We start from the raw sequence: 17,123 nt of genomic DNA, 5'->3' as shown, positions 1-17,123 counted from the left end.
ATTAGTCTTGTTAAGAATTGAGTGATTGGCCAATCTAGCATTTGTGACCAATTTTGATATGGCCCCTTGTTGACTAGATGGTTAGTTAAAAAGGCAACTCTTGCATAGTTGCTTTAAGATGGGTTTCCTCATTAAAAGATGTTTGAAAGGCGACCCTTTTCTCAATGTCACAAATTTTCACATGAGACTTGATGATAGAAACCCTCCTTGCTAGTGCTCTATTGGCTAAGCAAGGCTTGTTTATCCTTTGTGCTGCAATTGCAACATCTTGAGCATGTAACATTAATCAAAGTTCTTTTATACTAGAACATTCAACAAGACCTACAAAGATTATCAATTTTCCTTGTGATAAGGCTTTTGGCCACAAAACAAGTGTAGGCTCATTTGAGTTTTAAGTGAAGATATAGTAACAATGCTACAATTCCTAAGTGCATTTATTTGCTAGTCTCTATGGCTAGACAACAATGATGCAACATTTCATAGTGCTTTTATTTGCAAGTTATTTTGTGTACATGCTCTTTGAGTGACTTTGTGATTTCTGTATTGAAGGTCAACATTATCTGAAAACATATTACTCAATGTAAAGCTGGTTTTAAATGGTGAAAAGTCAGTACAGTTCAAATGTTACCTATTTTGCATCACTGATGCACCACTATCCAAAAGTACTTTTCAATCCCCCATGTTTACAAACCACGATCGAGTTTTCTCTCAAAATGTCCAGCTGATGCTTTATAGGAGATTGAAAGATGTGATCTCCAAAACCAAAAGAGATAACTCAACTTGAATCTAAAGGTGCAAAAAATTTTGCTCCTTTCAATACACTAGCAGGTCATACTAATAACAATTAAAATTGCCTTGCCTGTGTATAAATAACAAAAATAATTTGACCACTTATGAGAACATTAAGCTGTACTAGAATAATGTGTGCAATGACATCAATGGAAAGATAGACAGGTGCATGGGTTGGGTGGATAGCCAAACTTGTACCATGGCAAACCTTCCCACAAACATAAAGTAGGGGTGAGAAGTAAAGTCAAACTTGTACTGAAGAAACGTCCATTCCCACAAGCAAAACATGTTATTGCTGCATGCAAACTAGGTTTTGCAGACATAAATGGTGGATAGCCACACTTGCACCAAGGCAAACCTTCCCACAAACGGAAAGTAGGGGTGAGAATCATCAAATCAAACTTGTACTGAAGCAACGTCCATTCCCACAAGCAAAACATGCTATTGCTGCATGCAAACTAAGTTTCACAGACATAAATATCTGTAGCACGACCTATGATTGTCTATTCTCATCTAAAGCTAGCAACTCCCACTCCCTTGAAAAGCAGCCTAGCCTCAACAAGCTATATTCATGACATTAGATCAGCACCCTCTATATCCAAAACAAAGCCCCTGTGATTCACACAGGTTTTTTCTGGAGTGTTTATATGGGTGGGTTTTGGAGGGGGGTATTTTGTTTTGGGGGTGGGGGGGGGTGGGTGGTGTGGTGGTTGTTGCGCAACAGCAGATTAAGTGATGGCTTGCTTCACACTTATTTAGACCCAATATACTCACTGAGTTTATCCAGAAATTGTGATATTATTGGCACCTTCTAACCAAATGCTACAAACAACCAAGATTAATTTCTCAAGTGAGCAGGTAAATCTGCCACAGTACTTACAAAGCCAAAAAGCCGCACTACCTGAACCCAATGAATGGTACAAATTTAAGTAGGGGCACACAGAGAATGCCCTTAGATGCAGGTGCTGCTCTTCCATATTTCTCTCAAAGCACCTGATAATTCTTGCACTGACATACTGTAGTTATGGTTCAAGCATTTGCAATGATATCATGGATTGCATCACTAACATACTGATCATCTGATCTGACAGCAACCTTCATGGCTACTTGTCTCTGTGAATCAATTCCAAAAGATAGTCTGACTAATACATTTATGTCACCAATAAATTTACCAGCCAGAAGGCAGGTATGTGAGCGAGCATTGCTAGGGACAACTTCAGTACCCTGCACAACACAATTTTCCATAAGTCATGCTACCTCAGGCATTCCTGTGTTATCGTCAAAATTTTTTATATTAGTGAAAACGCAAGCATTACCTCACAAGGTTGCAGACCAAGGATATCGATCACAGCTTGCACTGCTTCACTTAAACTCTCCCGTACTCCAAGACCATACTCATCAACTCGCTCGAAATCCGAACCAAGTCCTTCCCAGGAATTTTTGAAGTTTGGCGCACCTTTTTTCAAGAAGTAGTCTGCTGGAGTAACCTGAGGCCACAACATCACACAAGTTCCTTCTGAGCATGCATGAGCAAACAGAAGGCTCAAAACACTTAGATTTTCAAGCACAAAGTTCGTTACCTCAAGCTCTTCTAGCTGGTACTCATCTTCAACACTCTCCTCTTCAACCTCGCCTGTGTCTTTATCTACCTGTTGATGCACTTGCAAGTTATATGGAGGTCAAATTTTTGGTGCGAGCATCTTAAAAGGATGTAAATATGTTTTATAAGCATGCTAGCTATGATAAGTTACTTGTCAGTAACCCTTATAGAGATATGAGACATTAGAATATACCCGATGCTGAGATCATGTCCTGATTTTCTGGTGGGTGAAACACATTATGAGGTGTTAGGATTACATTCTTTATCTAAACAGTGTGCTGATCAAGGAAAGGGAAAAACTATGGCAACTGCAACGTATCAAAGCCTTGTTTGGTAATTCACCAGTATTTGCTTTGTTTTCTATGAGCTTAGCATAGTACTTTTATGCACCCATAATTTTTGGCATCGTTTTGCATACAACTATTTAAAAAAAATTCAAATCGATCTCTCTCTAACAATTTAAGTATTTTCTGTACTCATGGATAGCACAAGCACTTGTAATGTAGTAAGGCCTATCTCAACCACATGTTTATAAATTACTGTAACAGAGTCACACAATCAAATTCATTGATCTGCATACAAATCATAAGTCCATCATATTACATATTAACATCATGCCCTTAAAATGTCTTGAGATTGATTTGGGAAACTAAATCTTCAACAAAGATGATGTCATAGAACAATTGGTTGACTAGCAATAAAAGGTGGAACACAAAGGGGTTAAATAAATTATCTTGACTAGACTGTCCAGATTCTTGTTCTGACTCAGAAATCAAACTCCGTCAACCTACTTGTAACTAGACCTTTCTGCAGGGCAGCTTGATACTGATAAAGTTTGACTGGGAAAAGATAACTGACCAATTCACAGTTCTAATGTTAAAAACGGATAATTAAAGTGCAAATGCATTGCATCAGGAACAGCCACATGCAAATAGATTAGTTCAAAGTGTAGTCAAATAATTGAAGGGGCTTATTTCTTATTGTTTTGGGGATAATACAAGCCATCAGAATCCAAGAGGTCAGCCAGAGAGTACATATGACAAGCCTCAACATTAATGAAATGTAAATAAACCCTTAATTTTCTGCACCCATCACATGCAAGCACATACAAACATGCACACACATGTCACACACATACATTGCATGGTCCCTGTGCCCAAAAATGTACTAGCTAAGGTACAAACAGATCACTAAAGGAAGCACAGAAGCTCATACAGCAAACAAACCTCAGCTCACCATAAACAGTCCCCAAGAGGTGTTGTATGAAGCAAGACTGGAAAGCAACTATCAAAGGAAACCTTCATACCTTGACAATCTCAGAACTTCACAGTGCAAAAAGACATTTACCTCCTTAACAAAAAATCTCATCGTATTTGCAAACTTTCCGATTGAAAAGACTCGTTCAGGTTTTTCAAATGCAATGAAAGCCTGGCCAGGTGAATTATATGGCAGGGATAGGAGTGGCTTAGAGACAACTTCATGGAAATCTTCTCCCTCCAGTATGTCCACAATTATGCTAACCTGTTCACCAAAAGCATGAAGAGTAAAGATAAGCCTGCATGAAGTCTCGCCTAACATGCAGATTAAACATTGATAGGATGAACATATTGCCAGGCTACTATCTACACTAGGGCCAGGCCAGGTCAAAACTTTACCTTCTCAAGCAGTTGCTCAGGGATAGTATTTGTGCAATTGTACTGGAAGACAACATGACCAGGATAGATATGTTTAACTACATTCACTTCATATTCTGTCTCTTCTGTAAGTTCCACTGGAGATGATGACTGCACCACAAATTGATATATGATATGAATGTAATTTCATTATGCTGATCGAAGCTTGATGTATGATGCAAAGGAATGTGGTTTCAACCTTAAAGAGCTTTCCAAAAGCAGAAAATTCTGGAATAGAGCTCAACATCTTTTCATAAGCATCAACAGCACCAGCACCCGCAACTGAACCGCCATTGACTATGACTGGCTGAGTAGCATCTTTGGCAGGTTTTTTGGGACCAGGTGCCTTCTTTTCAGGATACGGCTGAACCTTGGTATCCTTTGAAACTGATGAAATATCAAAAGGTCTTTCACCAGCCTCCTGTTTCAAAAGTTCAGCATTACAATCTTCAAAAATGTTTTATGGAAAGATGTGACTGTGAGCGTGGCAGGACAAATGACTTAAAAGAACATAACAGAAGGCAGGCCACTGGTTGCTTGACATACATAGGCTTGCAAGCTTGCCTCCAAATTTGATAAAGGTACATCCAAAGATCCAAATACATAACTTTCTGGTTGAGCACCTGCTTCTGCAGGGCCCCCTCCAAGAACACTTAGATAAAGTGTGGCCCTGTCTCGCACCTGGGTCATAGACAAAAGTCAAAGTTTGAGGTCTGTACTCTCTGCTAACAGTTATTACTGTACTTTCCCAGAAAGAATGTCACCAAAATGCACAAAGCAATGGCAGTATACAAAAAATAATGGCATGGGACTCAATAGGTTGATTATTATTGCACTTCTCTGTTAATATCACCACAACAGAAATAAACAATAGAATGATGATACTTACAAGCACTGTTTCTCTGTTTCTATCAATTATAGAAAGAGAGATTAAATTTAACAATGCACAGCATAAAATGTAGGCTATAGCAATATCTTGGTCTTTACAACATTGGTCTATTGATTGCAATAAGAGATTATATGGCAAACAGGTTACAACCAAGATTAATGAGGCATAGCTATAAGACTGTGAGTGACACAACAAATCATCAGGAAGTATCCTTTATTCTCACGTTTATAATATCGAAGTCTAAGACTAAGGTAATGCAAATACCATACCTCATCGTCATTGTCATAGAGACACCGCCTGAGAAGCACCAATATTCGAGGCTGCCAAAATATAATACATACATCCTCCTGAATATAGAAAGCACCATTAAAATGTCACTCCATGCTAGGTGAATCTACATTTACTAACCTTGAGTGACTCAACAAGGGCACCAAACTTGGCAAGAGCACTGACAGCACTTGCTCTAACAGTCGCATTTTCAAGAATAACACGGTTGTGTATGTAGCGGATATATTTACTGGGATCCAAAGTCTTCGGTCCCTCATTTCCAAGGAAATGTAAAATCTGCTCCAGGGAAAGAAATCACTCATTGGAACCAAATCTTTAAACAAACAACACTCCACTACTTAGGCATTGTTGATATCCTAGTTAACACTATCATCTCATCATCACTATTATTATCATCATCACCGCATCCTCCATGTCACATTGCCATTTACAGTGCCATCATTTCCTGATTATCACAATTACTGCTACTACCACCACCCAATTCCTATCAACTACCCTACAACTACCATTACCCACAGTGCTACCCCTACCACTGCTACTAACCTTGCTAATCACAATACCACCAACACTACTAATAATACCATAATTACTACAACTGCTGTTGTAAATAGTATTAATCTTATCTATCTCGGAATTTCAAGAGAAAATTAGCAAGCGGACCAGAGTTTACCTGCGTCGACAGGTAGGAAAACTCACAATCTTCAATAAACTCACAAAGATGAGACAAGCCACTATCTTTGGCATCAGGAATTTCCCTAATAAGGATCAGAATTGAATCCACAATAGCTTTTTTGTACTCAAACCCTCCCTCTTCGCGGAGAATGTTGCTTAGGAAGTTCATTCTGGACACCAAAATGAGTCCATATCAGTGAAAGCATCTATCAAATTGTAAAATCCAAGATTTTAAACAAAAGAAGCTTATGTTAAAACAGAGTCACAAAAGCTCCTCAAGCACTGCAAATGGGCCTTAAAACTATAGCAATAATTCTCCAGAATTGTATATTGTACCCCTTAAGATGGAAGGAATTATGTTTATACAGTTAATATTGCATTTCCATGATACGGTCCTTCCATAGAAGCAGACCCGAATGTTAATTATGACAATCTAAGCAATGCTCCAGAGTGAAAGGACTTTGTCGATCTCTGAGGCACAGGAGTGTAAATTCAGGCTGGTTCTCTTTCAAAATTAGTTTAATTTTCAGGCCCAAATGCTGTAAAGAAGTAATATATGACAAGCATACTGGAGTGATCAGTATAGCAGTTCTGGCAACAGTCATGTACAGTTTGAGGGTAGTTTGTGAAAGTCTGAGCAACAACAGTCAGTTGAGGGCTCAAGAGCATCACACATGTAGGTGAAATAGTGTGAGGCATTCAATCTTCAATCCCTCTTCTCTCACTCTCTTGAAGTGGGAAAATCATAGAACCCCAAAGACGAAAGAGGTGGTTTTGAACTCTAAATGTGATGCAGATCATAAAGCTACACAGGAAGAGATACAGTCGTGACAGCAAATAGCCATGCAACACTGGTCATCCACTAGCCACAAACATTGTGTACAATTATGCACAGTGCAGCAATTTGGCCAGGCTACCCAGAATGTAAACAGCAGATAGCAATACCAGCACCAGCCACACAGTCGGGATGTGTGAAGATGTGTCCAGGCAGAAACAGATAAATAAATAAACTTTTGACTTCATCATCGTAGCATTGCAACACTTGTGTGTACATCCATCAGTTTTTTTTTTAATTAATTCCAATACATACACACATACCCACAGAAGGTGTGGAAAGGGAAGCCAAATAAATAAACAAAACCAAATAAATCTTTCAGTTATTGAGTGAGCAGTTACAATACAATTTTTCCAACAAAATACTCCGCAATAGGGGTAAGGAAGCGATCTGGCACCTTATTGGTATTTTTTATTTTATTTTTTATTTTTATTTTTTTTGGGGGGGCGGGGGTGTTCGCCTTACCCCTTGTGGGTATAATTGTACATTGGCATTGCATTGTGGAGAGCCTAGACCTCACAGCTCGTCCTTGGAAGTTGGCATGGATAGGAGGTATCTGCTATGTTGATCATTGATAGATACAGTATCTTGTCAAGTTGTATACTAGTGGATCGGTACATTTGCTCTCATTTGAGTTTGCTCAATGCTCATTCATGTCTTTTGTTTGATTTCTATGCTCATCAGTCTCGTGTTCCAACTTTTGCTTTTGTGTCGGTCATCCCAACAAACATCAAGTGGTAATCTAGTTCATATGCAAGTAAACCTATTTGATGTAAGATATCGTTGAGCTTCTCAAAAAGGGAGCATGAGGAAAAAATAAAAGTGTTTTGCCTAATGTGGGTTTCTTTCATTCACAAAAAGCCGTTTTGTTTTTTCCCAACTCAAGTTTTATGCCAAAAAGTTAAAAACACTTGGTGTTATTTAAAAAACCATGTTGTTTTCTTCCATATCTATAAGTGGTACCTTTTACTAAATCTACATTCCACCAAGTCTATCATGCAATCAATGATCCCTATTGTTACATCCTTGGACACCCAGATGGGCATTCGAAGCATTGGTCACAATGATTATGAAGTGACTTAGTAGGAATGCACTAAGGACACTTTGGGGCTAGGATAGGTGAGTCCTATTTTTACGACTCAAGGCCCTATTGTGCAAACACATTGTATGGTCACCACTCTTGGACTCTTGGATCATTGGCCAACACCTCCACACTAGGATGGTGTGGGTTGGTGGTGTCACGAGTATGTGAAATTTTATTGCCTTGCTTAGCATTTGATTAGAAGTTAGATGTGCTAATGTGACTTGCACCTGTGAGGTGAGTTAATTATTTCACAATGTGGGACCCAAGACCCCAAGATATCAATTGGTGCCAAAGGCAAAAGTTGTAATAGGTTACGCTAGACACATACTAGGTGATACCCAGCGTCAAATTTGGACCTAGATCAATTTATTGGCCACTAATGTCATTGGTAGCATTAGAGATTAGGCATTTATTATTTAATTAATGCCAATCTATGGGTCAATAATTGTGAGGGATTCTCAGAAAAAAATTTGACCAAGCCAATTTAATTATTGGCTAGTAAAATTAATTTTTTGAGCACTAGAAATTATTAAATTGATTTTCAAAATTAATCTTTTAAAAATTAATTGAATAAGCTAGATAATTGTGGAAAATTGGATTAGACAGCTGCCGATTGACAAAAATTGCCTATGCAAGTGAAAAAACGTTTTTAGGGGCTAGTGAAAGTCTATTACATCCATTGTGAGAGAGAAGAAGGCCATTAGAGAGCAAGGAGATGTTGTTGATGTGATTTGTAGCCACCAAGGATAAGTTCTATAGCATGTAATAGCAATTTAGAGCCAGCAAGTGACAACACCCCAAGGTCCTTCTAGTACAAATGGCATCATACAAGAGGGGGCAGCAGTCTTTTTGGTAGTCCTAAGATATAGGTGACAACTTCCAAAGCTATTAGTATTTCTCGCAATGAAACTCTAAGATTTCTCTCTCCATAGCATTCTCTCTCATCCCCCAACCATCTCTCAAGTTATCTCAGCAAAACCCTACCATTTGAGTCCTTAGAGGTCGAGATATTGTAAAATCTTTGCTATAAACCCTAATTTGCAACAAAAATTAGGGTTTTGATAGCCACCTTGGGATGCATGCTCAGAATTAAGGGCTTAGGACTAGAATTCCAACAGCTGAAATTAAGGAATTTCAAGCAGATTCAAGAGGCGAACTAGCCAATATCAGATTTGGGGCTGAATTTGTCTTTCAAGGAGTAAGGTGCAGGCCAATCCCTAAGCAAACCGAAGGGCAAATTGGTTTGGAGGGTTCCGGGTCAATTTTAACAACAAGAGACACTTGGATTAGCAAAGGAGATCAAAGGATCTCAGTTGTACTCCTTCCATTTGCAATAATAGATAAAGAAATACCGCAAGGGACACCAATTTTGGGGCCAACAAGGTGTCCAATGTACAAGATTAAAGTGGTGAACGGTGAATTTTAAGTTTATGTGGATTCTACACTTGCTATAATTAGTGCTTAATCAAGTTATTTACCTACCTATCCTAGGAGAAAGACTAGTTTCAAGGGTATGGGATGCCAACCTTTGGGATGTGGTCATGACTCAAAGTACTGCTAGCTTCCAAGCCCCACAATGAATCCATTTTGGCTCTATGGCTAGGCGGTGAGTTTGATATCTAGGCCCCTATATTCATAAATATGGCCGGTGTTATGTCTTGTGTGCAAGCTGGATCCTAGGGGAACGTTTCATTGGTATTAAAGCATCAATCTGAAATTTGGAACAAGATCTAATGCCGTGCACAAAACCACCTTTGCTCACAAAACCGTCATGGTCAACGCATGACAAGTATGCTTTTATCTTGTTTAGGGTGGTGTGGAACATTCCTAGCAAGCTACAAGAGGGGCTTGCACAAGGAACACCAATTATAAGTAGTGGGTACGACAATGTGTGTTCTTGTACAATACTCATGCTCGAGATTTTGTGTTGGGATGATGCATACACAAGAGGGTTTTCAATAGTACTAATGAGGGGACCTAGGGAGCTGCCACTCCAAGACTATGGCAAACCATCATCAATAGCTGAAGCCTCGACTTGAAGGGACATCAAAGTTCCTCTGTTGACAATTGATTTAACATTTAATATTAATATTATTAATCATTTTGATCTTAATTTGACAATAAATATTAGTGTGATTGTTGATATTTAATGTTTATGTTGATAGTATTATAATTTTTTATGTTAACATTCTTGTTCATTTTGATTTAATGTCAAGTCGGTATACATCAAAAAAGTCTAATGTTAAAGAGAGAGAAAACTTAATAATGTCGCGTCAAGAGAAAAACAATAAGATTGGTCGTGGATTGCCGAATAGAATTCATCATCACTAGTAGCAATTCTCTAAGCTCAAATCAAAGACACGCAATGACAATTGGCTGAGGTGCACACTCCCTACTTTTCATTTGTGCCAACAACCATAAGGATGTTGCCTCTTCAATTCCAACATGATCCCTTTAAAGGGGAGAAGAAGGAATGTGACAAGACGAACATCGACTCATACTTGGCTAATGGACAACTTATTTTGATTTGTATCAGTTCAATGATGCTTAAGTTATTAGAAAGATACAAATCATGTTATAGGGAAAGGCAAATGCTCAGTGGGTGGAGCTATGCCTTAAGGCGAAAACATGGGAAAATTTTCAATTTGTTTTTTGAAAGCAATTCATAACCAATGATTAAATTGAAAACTTTCATAGATTGTTTAAGCTTAATATAGGAAAGAAAACCTTAGACACATATTCACAAAAATTCAAAGATCTTCACAAAACAAAGGCTTTCGATAATCCTCGAGCATTGCTCTATATGCACTATCTTTTTGGATTATCACCAGTGCAATGAGGTGCTCTGCAATCAATTACATTTATTAGAGGACGTCTATATGTATGCAAAAAACTTTTATAATGCTCTGTCTGCAAGTAGAGGCAGTCGATCGACGAGAGCATCCCATCGAGCTATCTCCACCTTCAAGCCAAAAAAATCTTCTACCCTAGCAACAACTCATCAATTACCTTCGAAGTTACGTAAGAAAAAAGGACAATAAGTGCAAAGTAACTAACTCATAGTGAGGATCACTCAAAGGGTCCTTGCTTTGCCTACCATCAAATAGGGCACTTTTGCGATGATAGAGTGTCCTTTGAGTAAGAAGATGAAGTCTATTTCAAAAGCTTCAATTAATACTAGAGAAGCTCCAAATATTTCTTTTCAAATTTTATTGAAAGAGTATTTTATTAATGCGAGTAGTTGCAATGGCTGCTCCATAAATAAACCTATATTTGATCCACGTGACATTTTAAATATCACTGGTTGTATTAATGGCCAAGAAATTACGGTTTTGTTCAATAATGACACTACTCAATTTTCTTTCTTCTTGATTAGCACAGAAATTGTAGCCGCACATATTGCCCATTGACTAAGCCTATCGTGTCCCTTATACAAAGGGCCCTATCGTGGATCACTAAGATCAAATGATACCAAGCTTGGATCTTTCGATCCTACAGTACCATGAGTTCTTGGACTTTCGACTAATGAGCCTTGACCATGTCAATGTCATTCTTGGCATGCCATGGTTTTTTTATAAATAGTCCTCATTGTATATTGACTATAAACTCATGTATTGTCTTTTGTACTTAATGGTCGATAACATGTGATAGAGGATTGTTTACCCTCTAAGATCACAAAAACTAATGTGCATATGATATCAAATTTGAACAAGCAAGGATATTATATCATTTACAAATTCTTGATAAAAAGTGGAGTAGCATTTCTATGGATTTTGTAGTAGAATTACGGAGTATGAATAAGGTCATGCAATTTGGGTTGTGGTCCACCAATTAACAAAAATGACTTGATTCATTCCTACAAAGACGATTGTGAAAAGCCCCGAGTTGGTTAGTCTCTTTGTTGAACATCTTTATAAACTTTATGGTTTGCCAATAAAATAGACCATGACCAACATCCTTCCTAATTTCACTCGTCATCTTTGGCAAATGGTTTTCCAAAAACTGAAAACTAGATTATCTATGTCATCCTCAAAGTATCCTAAGACCGATGAATAAATTGAGAGGACAAATCAAACCATGGAGTATATGCTGCATGCATATGTCTCTTGTAGAGAATTTGACTAGAAGCATTACCTTACTCAAATTGAATTTGCATATAATAGTGCTAAGCATTCAGCTACTCCAATAGCCATCGAGCTCAAGGGAGTGAAAATCCACTCCATGGTCGACTTTATGCACGATATGCAAAAAATGTTGACAATTGCAAAGAAAAGTATCAAGACAACCCAAGATCGTGTCACATTTAATGCTAATTAATATCCTGCTTCTCAAGAGCTTCAAGAGGACATGTGGTTTTACCTTAACGTCAACATGTCCTACAATCTAGGTTTACCTTTAGAAATCCAAGTTCAACTTGGGTTCCATGTTAGTCATTTGAAAGAACAATTGGAGCAAGATAAACTCATTGTTCCGATTGAGAAAGTCCTACCACTCCAGGACACCCCTCGATATATTTCACTTCAATATAAAAAGTGTTATATCCTTGGACATACGGATGGGTGCTACTAGCATTGATCATAGTGATTATGAAGTGACTTAGTACATATGCACTAGGGCCACTTCAAGGTTAGAACAGCCTAGTCCTATTTATAAGAATCAAGGCCCTGTTATGTAAACACGTTGTGTGATCACCACTCTTATCTTGTGCCATGTCTCATGTGCAGGTTGAATCCGAAAGGGAGACATCTCATTTGTACAAGCTTTGACTCATCTCCCATTGGCAAGGCTCAAAGCATCTTGATTGTCCCCATTAAGCCATGAGATGATACACTAGACACGTCCATCCATCCAACCATAGCTTCCTACCATCCCAAACTACCAAGAAATGTTCTCTAGGGAGCGTAAGTTTGGATCAATCTTGGTTTGCACAACAGAATAGATGTGTTTGTAGTAGATCCCGATTCCCAAGCTTCTTATCCTCACAACTAAACCTAGCACCTTCAAATGAAGACAACCAAAGGGAACATGGCCTACAACATGGGCACTTTCCCCTAAAGTGGGTGTCTGCTCTTCAAGCACCCCTAACCCAAATCATCAATATGCATGCCTAGCTCCGAGCACCCAAGCCACCCCAACCTCTTAGCTAGTCTCATGTGCCACCAAACCATGCTCGTCATCCCAATTAGAGAAAGAATTATCATGAATCACTCAGACATGGGCATAGTAATCCACCAACATGTATGATTCTCTAATTACAATTTGATTACAAAGTATCACATTTAATTGTAGAAAAATTATTGACTCTTGCAAACAAAACAGCCTTTTAACTCTTTGAAGTTTTGTTACAACTTACACCTCGAGGACTCATAAATACCTTCTTGCCAATCCAAGATGGAAGACATAGCAGAAATGGCTAAAACGGATAAAAACAAATAGGGCTTTACTATTACTGTGATTGTTCCATTGACAAAATTCTTGTGTATTTTTCCTTTGGAGCATACATCATTCACTTGATGCCCTATCTCACTAGAACTGTAGCAATCTCCACTCCATACTTCACATATACAACCCTAGCTCCCTTCCCCACATAGGTTATAACCACCTTCTTAGTCCTTGTGATTGAGGCCACCTTTCACAAGAACCCTCTTCATCGCCTTCTTTACTAGCACATCTTATTAAATGGACTCTAGCATCTTATTGGTAAAGTGCCCTAATCAAATAAAGTAGTTTAAAGAGAGCTTCTAGAATCTACTAGGATAAGCATCCTAGATGGGTTCTCTTGCTTTTGTGTTATGAATCCCAAACGAGTCTTTGATGATTCTTATGATATAAATTGTAGCAAATGCATATACAAATGGTTGAGTTTACCCAAGCCTATGTATATCCTTAATGAATTATCTGCCATTACCAAGGTACATGGCCATGCTCCCCAAACTTGTATAGTTATAAACGTCACTCTCATATGAATGGCAACTATTACTCCAATAATCATCCTCTCATGTTCAAAAACGCATCATCCTTCTATCCACTTCCAATCATCCACCACCAAAACTAAAAAATCTCTAATAGGCTCAAAACAATCTTCCTCCGCTATCACCACAACCACCTTCTTCACCTTCCAAGTATGGTTCCCAAGTAGAACCAATGCCCCTAGGAGAAATCCTTTCCATGTTGACCACATAATTCTTGTATCTGTCCTTTCAGCCATCATACAAAAATCGGGCTTCCTAATTGCCACTTGAACTACAACATCGCTTATCACATAGCAAAGCGACCAAGCAACTTCACAAAGGGAAAACCCAGCAACTAAGATCTAAAATATAGTTAGGGTCACGAACAATTTAAGAAAGAATGTGAATCCTTCTAGCTTCACATGGAATCCAATAACAAGTGTACAAAGCCAGTGGGTTCAAAATTTCAGCAAGCCACTTCTATAGAAGTCTCTCAGTCAAACATCAGTTTAGTTTCATACCAGCAAAGGTTATGATATGCCTTGTAATCACATAAATACATCCCTAGTTCACATACAATCTCAATCATGCATTGTGCAAAGAGGTAAAAAGGAAGAATTAAGCAGATTTTCTCCTTCTGAATACTTACAATGTGCGATACTTTTGTGGGAACTTCAAACATAGAGATCTAATTGCTTCCACAACCACAATCTTAAACTCATCTGCAATATCCGACATAAAATTTGTGATCTGCTTCATCAACCGGTCCACACTTGACTCATTGCCTGTCTTCAAAAGTGTAGTTATAGCCAGTGTGGCGATGCTACGATTTTGATCTGAAATTAAGCTTTCCATATCAATGTTGCAGTTTGTCACTGCCAAAGGATGAGTCATTGCCACCTGTCATGAGTACATAAACCCCTCAAAGAACCATCTTAGACAGACGGAGCAAACAAAGTTAACACTATGGATGTGTGGCATTGTGATATCAGAGATAAATCTTGCCTTGTTCAAAGTCCGAACAGCAGCAAAACGCAGAACTGGTTTTGAAGAACTCAAAAACAGTTGCAAAACTGTGATTGCAGGAGTTAGTTCTCTGGTAGTCACACCATTCAGCTCAGTGATTGCACGAGCAGCCTCCAAGATCACCATATCATTTTTGTGGCGCAAACAGCCCTCTAAAAAATCATAGAATGGGCGATCCCCTGTCTGAGTATGTGAAGCTGTCTCTTGTATAACCTTGCAGACAAAACATACTCAGCCCCAAATGCTTTTTTTGTCTTCACAGCATGCAACACTTCAAGGGCTCACATGCCATACCTGGCTTGTATATCTGACCAAAAGGCATTGAGCCAAGGGTGACCGTACCGAACCACGTGTGAGACTTGTAACGAGCTTGCTAACAGCCAGCCGGTCATTTTGACGAATCTAACAGACAGATTGCTTGATAGTTAGGAGAGACAATTTCAGTATGCAAGTTTTTTTTCTAAAAGATCAGATCCTTTTTGTTCCATAACTAGCTAACCTGATGAAGCAAGGCAAGAGCATGGAACTGCACCAATGCAGCCCTAGACTGGATAGCCTCTTGTACCTCATTACTCCATCGTTTTACAATTTCAGCATTTGTCTGCAATACAAACACAAAAAACCATTGAATTGTACACCTCAATTCAAATAACTTCAGCTGAACTACAGTTTGACAATTTTAGCCACCTGGAGCAGATGAATTCCGCTAACAAGAGCTGCACTGGCAACCACTGGATTCTTGTCGACCAGTGCCTGCTTGATGTAGCGCTCTATCTGGCCCAATAGTGCTCCATCCGTAATCCGACAAAGCACTCGGATAGCATTCGCTCGGTACAGATCCGTCTTGCTATTCATATCTTTCATTAATGAACTAGTAACAATAATAACCTGTCATGTGAACCCTTCCACCTTTTCAGGACAATTAGCATATTTTATGATTGGATGCGTGTTACAAAAGAAAAGACAATGCAGCATAGAAATATGGCATTGAAGAAGAAAGAGATCCAAATGGGACCTCATCAGCCGATGGAGGAAGTTCCTTGATCATCAGATACACCATTCTACGCAGAGCAACATCCTTGGACTGAAAAAGCTTTGTAACTGAGAAGAACACCTCGGTGGCTTCGATCTGAAAAATGATCATCATTAAATGAGGACATTTCCTGTAAAGATACAGCATGGAAACAATCAGATCAGGTAGGGACACTGGCAGAGCAGACGACGCACCTTGGTGAAAACCTCCCCTTGGTTAAGGAGGTACAGAAGCTTGGTGATAACCTGAACAAACAGCAATTTGATGAAAACATGAGGGGTGAAATGCAAGCAACATGAAAATAAGTCACGGAACAACACCAATGACAGGGTAAGGATGCACGTACCTGCGCGCAGCGCCTCGCATCGACGTGTGGATCATTGAATACACGAGCCTCCTGCAGCACTGCACCTTTCTCAATGCCGAGGAAGGGGGAATATTCCTCTGATAAAACAGAAGAAAACGCAGGTTAAGGATCCCCATTGCCACAGCTGGGTATCGATTAGCAGATGACGAGATCTGAAAGATATGGAGCCAGAAAGCGGAAGCAGAAGCTGACCTTCATCATCGCGATCGTCTTCCTTCTTGATTGCAGGCTGCGCGAGCGCCATGCCAAGATCTCTCTCTCCAACTGCTGTCGCAGAAGCTGGGAGAGAAAGCGCACGATGGGATCGGGTTCTACTTTACACTACTGCAACCTCTTGGTGGGAACTTGGTCCTAGCTAGTAGGAACGAGGGTTTCAGCATTTGTATTTTCTGCATTTTAGGATTTTATTCCATTGACTTCATTGCACAGAGGGACAATACCACCGGCTTCGGTTTCACATAACATTCACTTTGGGCCTAGTCTTATAGTTGATGAAATTGGCTTTACCTATTGCAATGACATTCTTGAGCACTATCGAAATCAATATGTCCTTAACATAAACCACTCTTAATCGTGAACTAGCACTGTGGAGGAACCATAACAGTCATACCATGATTAGGGTAATTGGCTTTACCTATTGCAATGACATTCTTGAGCACTATCGAAATCAATATGTCCTTAACATAAACCACTCTTAATCGTGAACTAGCACTGTGGAGGAACCATAACAGTCATACCATGATTAGGGTAATTGGCTTTACCTATTGCAATGACATTCTTGAGCACTATCGAAATCAATATGTCCTTAACATAAACCACTCTTAATCGTGAACTAGCACTGTGGAGGAACCATAACAGTCATACCATGATTAGGGTAATTGGCTTTACCTATTGCAATGACATTCTTGAGCATTAT

At 39.0% G+C, this 17,123-nt stretch overlaps 1 protein-coding gene across 1 annotated transcript; it reads right to left on the bottom strand.

Moving 5' to 3' along the window:
- Window positions 1–1,609: 1,609 nt before the first annotated feature.
- LOC148041767 (coatomer gamma-2 subunit, putative / gamma-2 coat protein, putative / gamma-2 COP) lies at window positions 1,610–16,594 on the bottom strand. The gene is made up of 19 exons (XM_087682282.1): window positions 16,400–16,594; window positions 16,187–16,284; window positions 16,035–16,085; window positions 15,823–15,936; window positions 15,495–15,695; window positions 15,307–15,408; window positions 15,102–15,209; window positions 14,787–15,020; window positions 14,431–14,681; window positions 5,910–6,081; window positions 5,360–5,515; window positions 5,221–5,271; window positions 4,609–4,743; window positions 4,262–4,483; window positions 4,045–4,173; window positions 3,737–3,910; window positions 2,370–2,438; window positions 2,106–2,276; window positions 1,610–2,013 (listed from the first exon to the last, which is right to left on the bottom strand). The coding sequence occupies exons 1-19, from the start codon at window positions 16,449–16,451 to the stop codon at window positions 1,819–1,821; spliced, it is 2,685 nt and encodes an 894-aa protein (XP_087538408.1). The 5' UTR covers window positions 16,452–16,594; the 3' UTR covers window positions 1,610–1,818.
- Between the last annotated feature and the right edge of the window lie 529 nt (window positions 16,595–17,123).

Source organism: Lygodium microphyllum, chromosome 1 (genome assembly GCF_053477565.2).
Source record: "Lygodium microphyllum isolate KBCC chromosome 1, Lygodium_microphyllum_v1.1.10, whole genome shotgun sequence".
Taxonomy (NCBI): domain Eukaryota; kingdom Viridiplantae; phylum Streptophyta; class Polypodiopsida; order Schizaeales; family Lygodiaceae; genus Lygodium; species Lygodium microphyllum.
The sequence above is the reverse complement of the archived record's forward strand: the minus strand, read 5'-3'. Positions and strand labels throughout refer to the sequence as shown.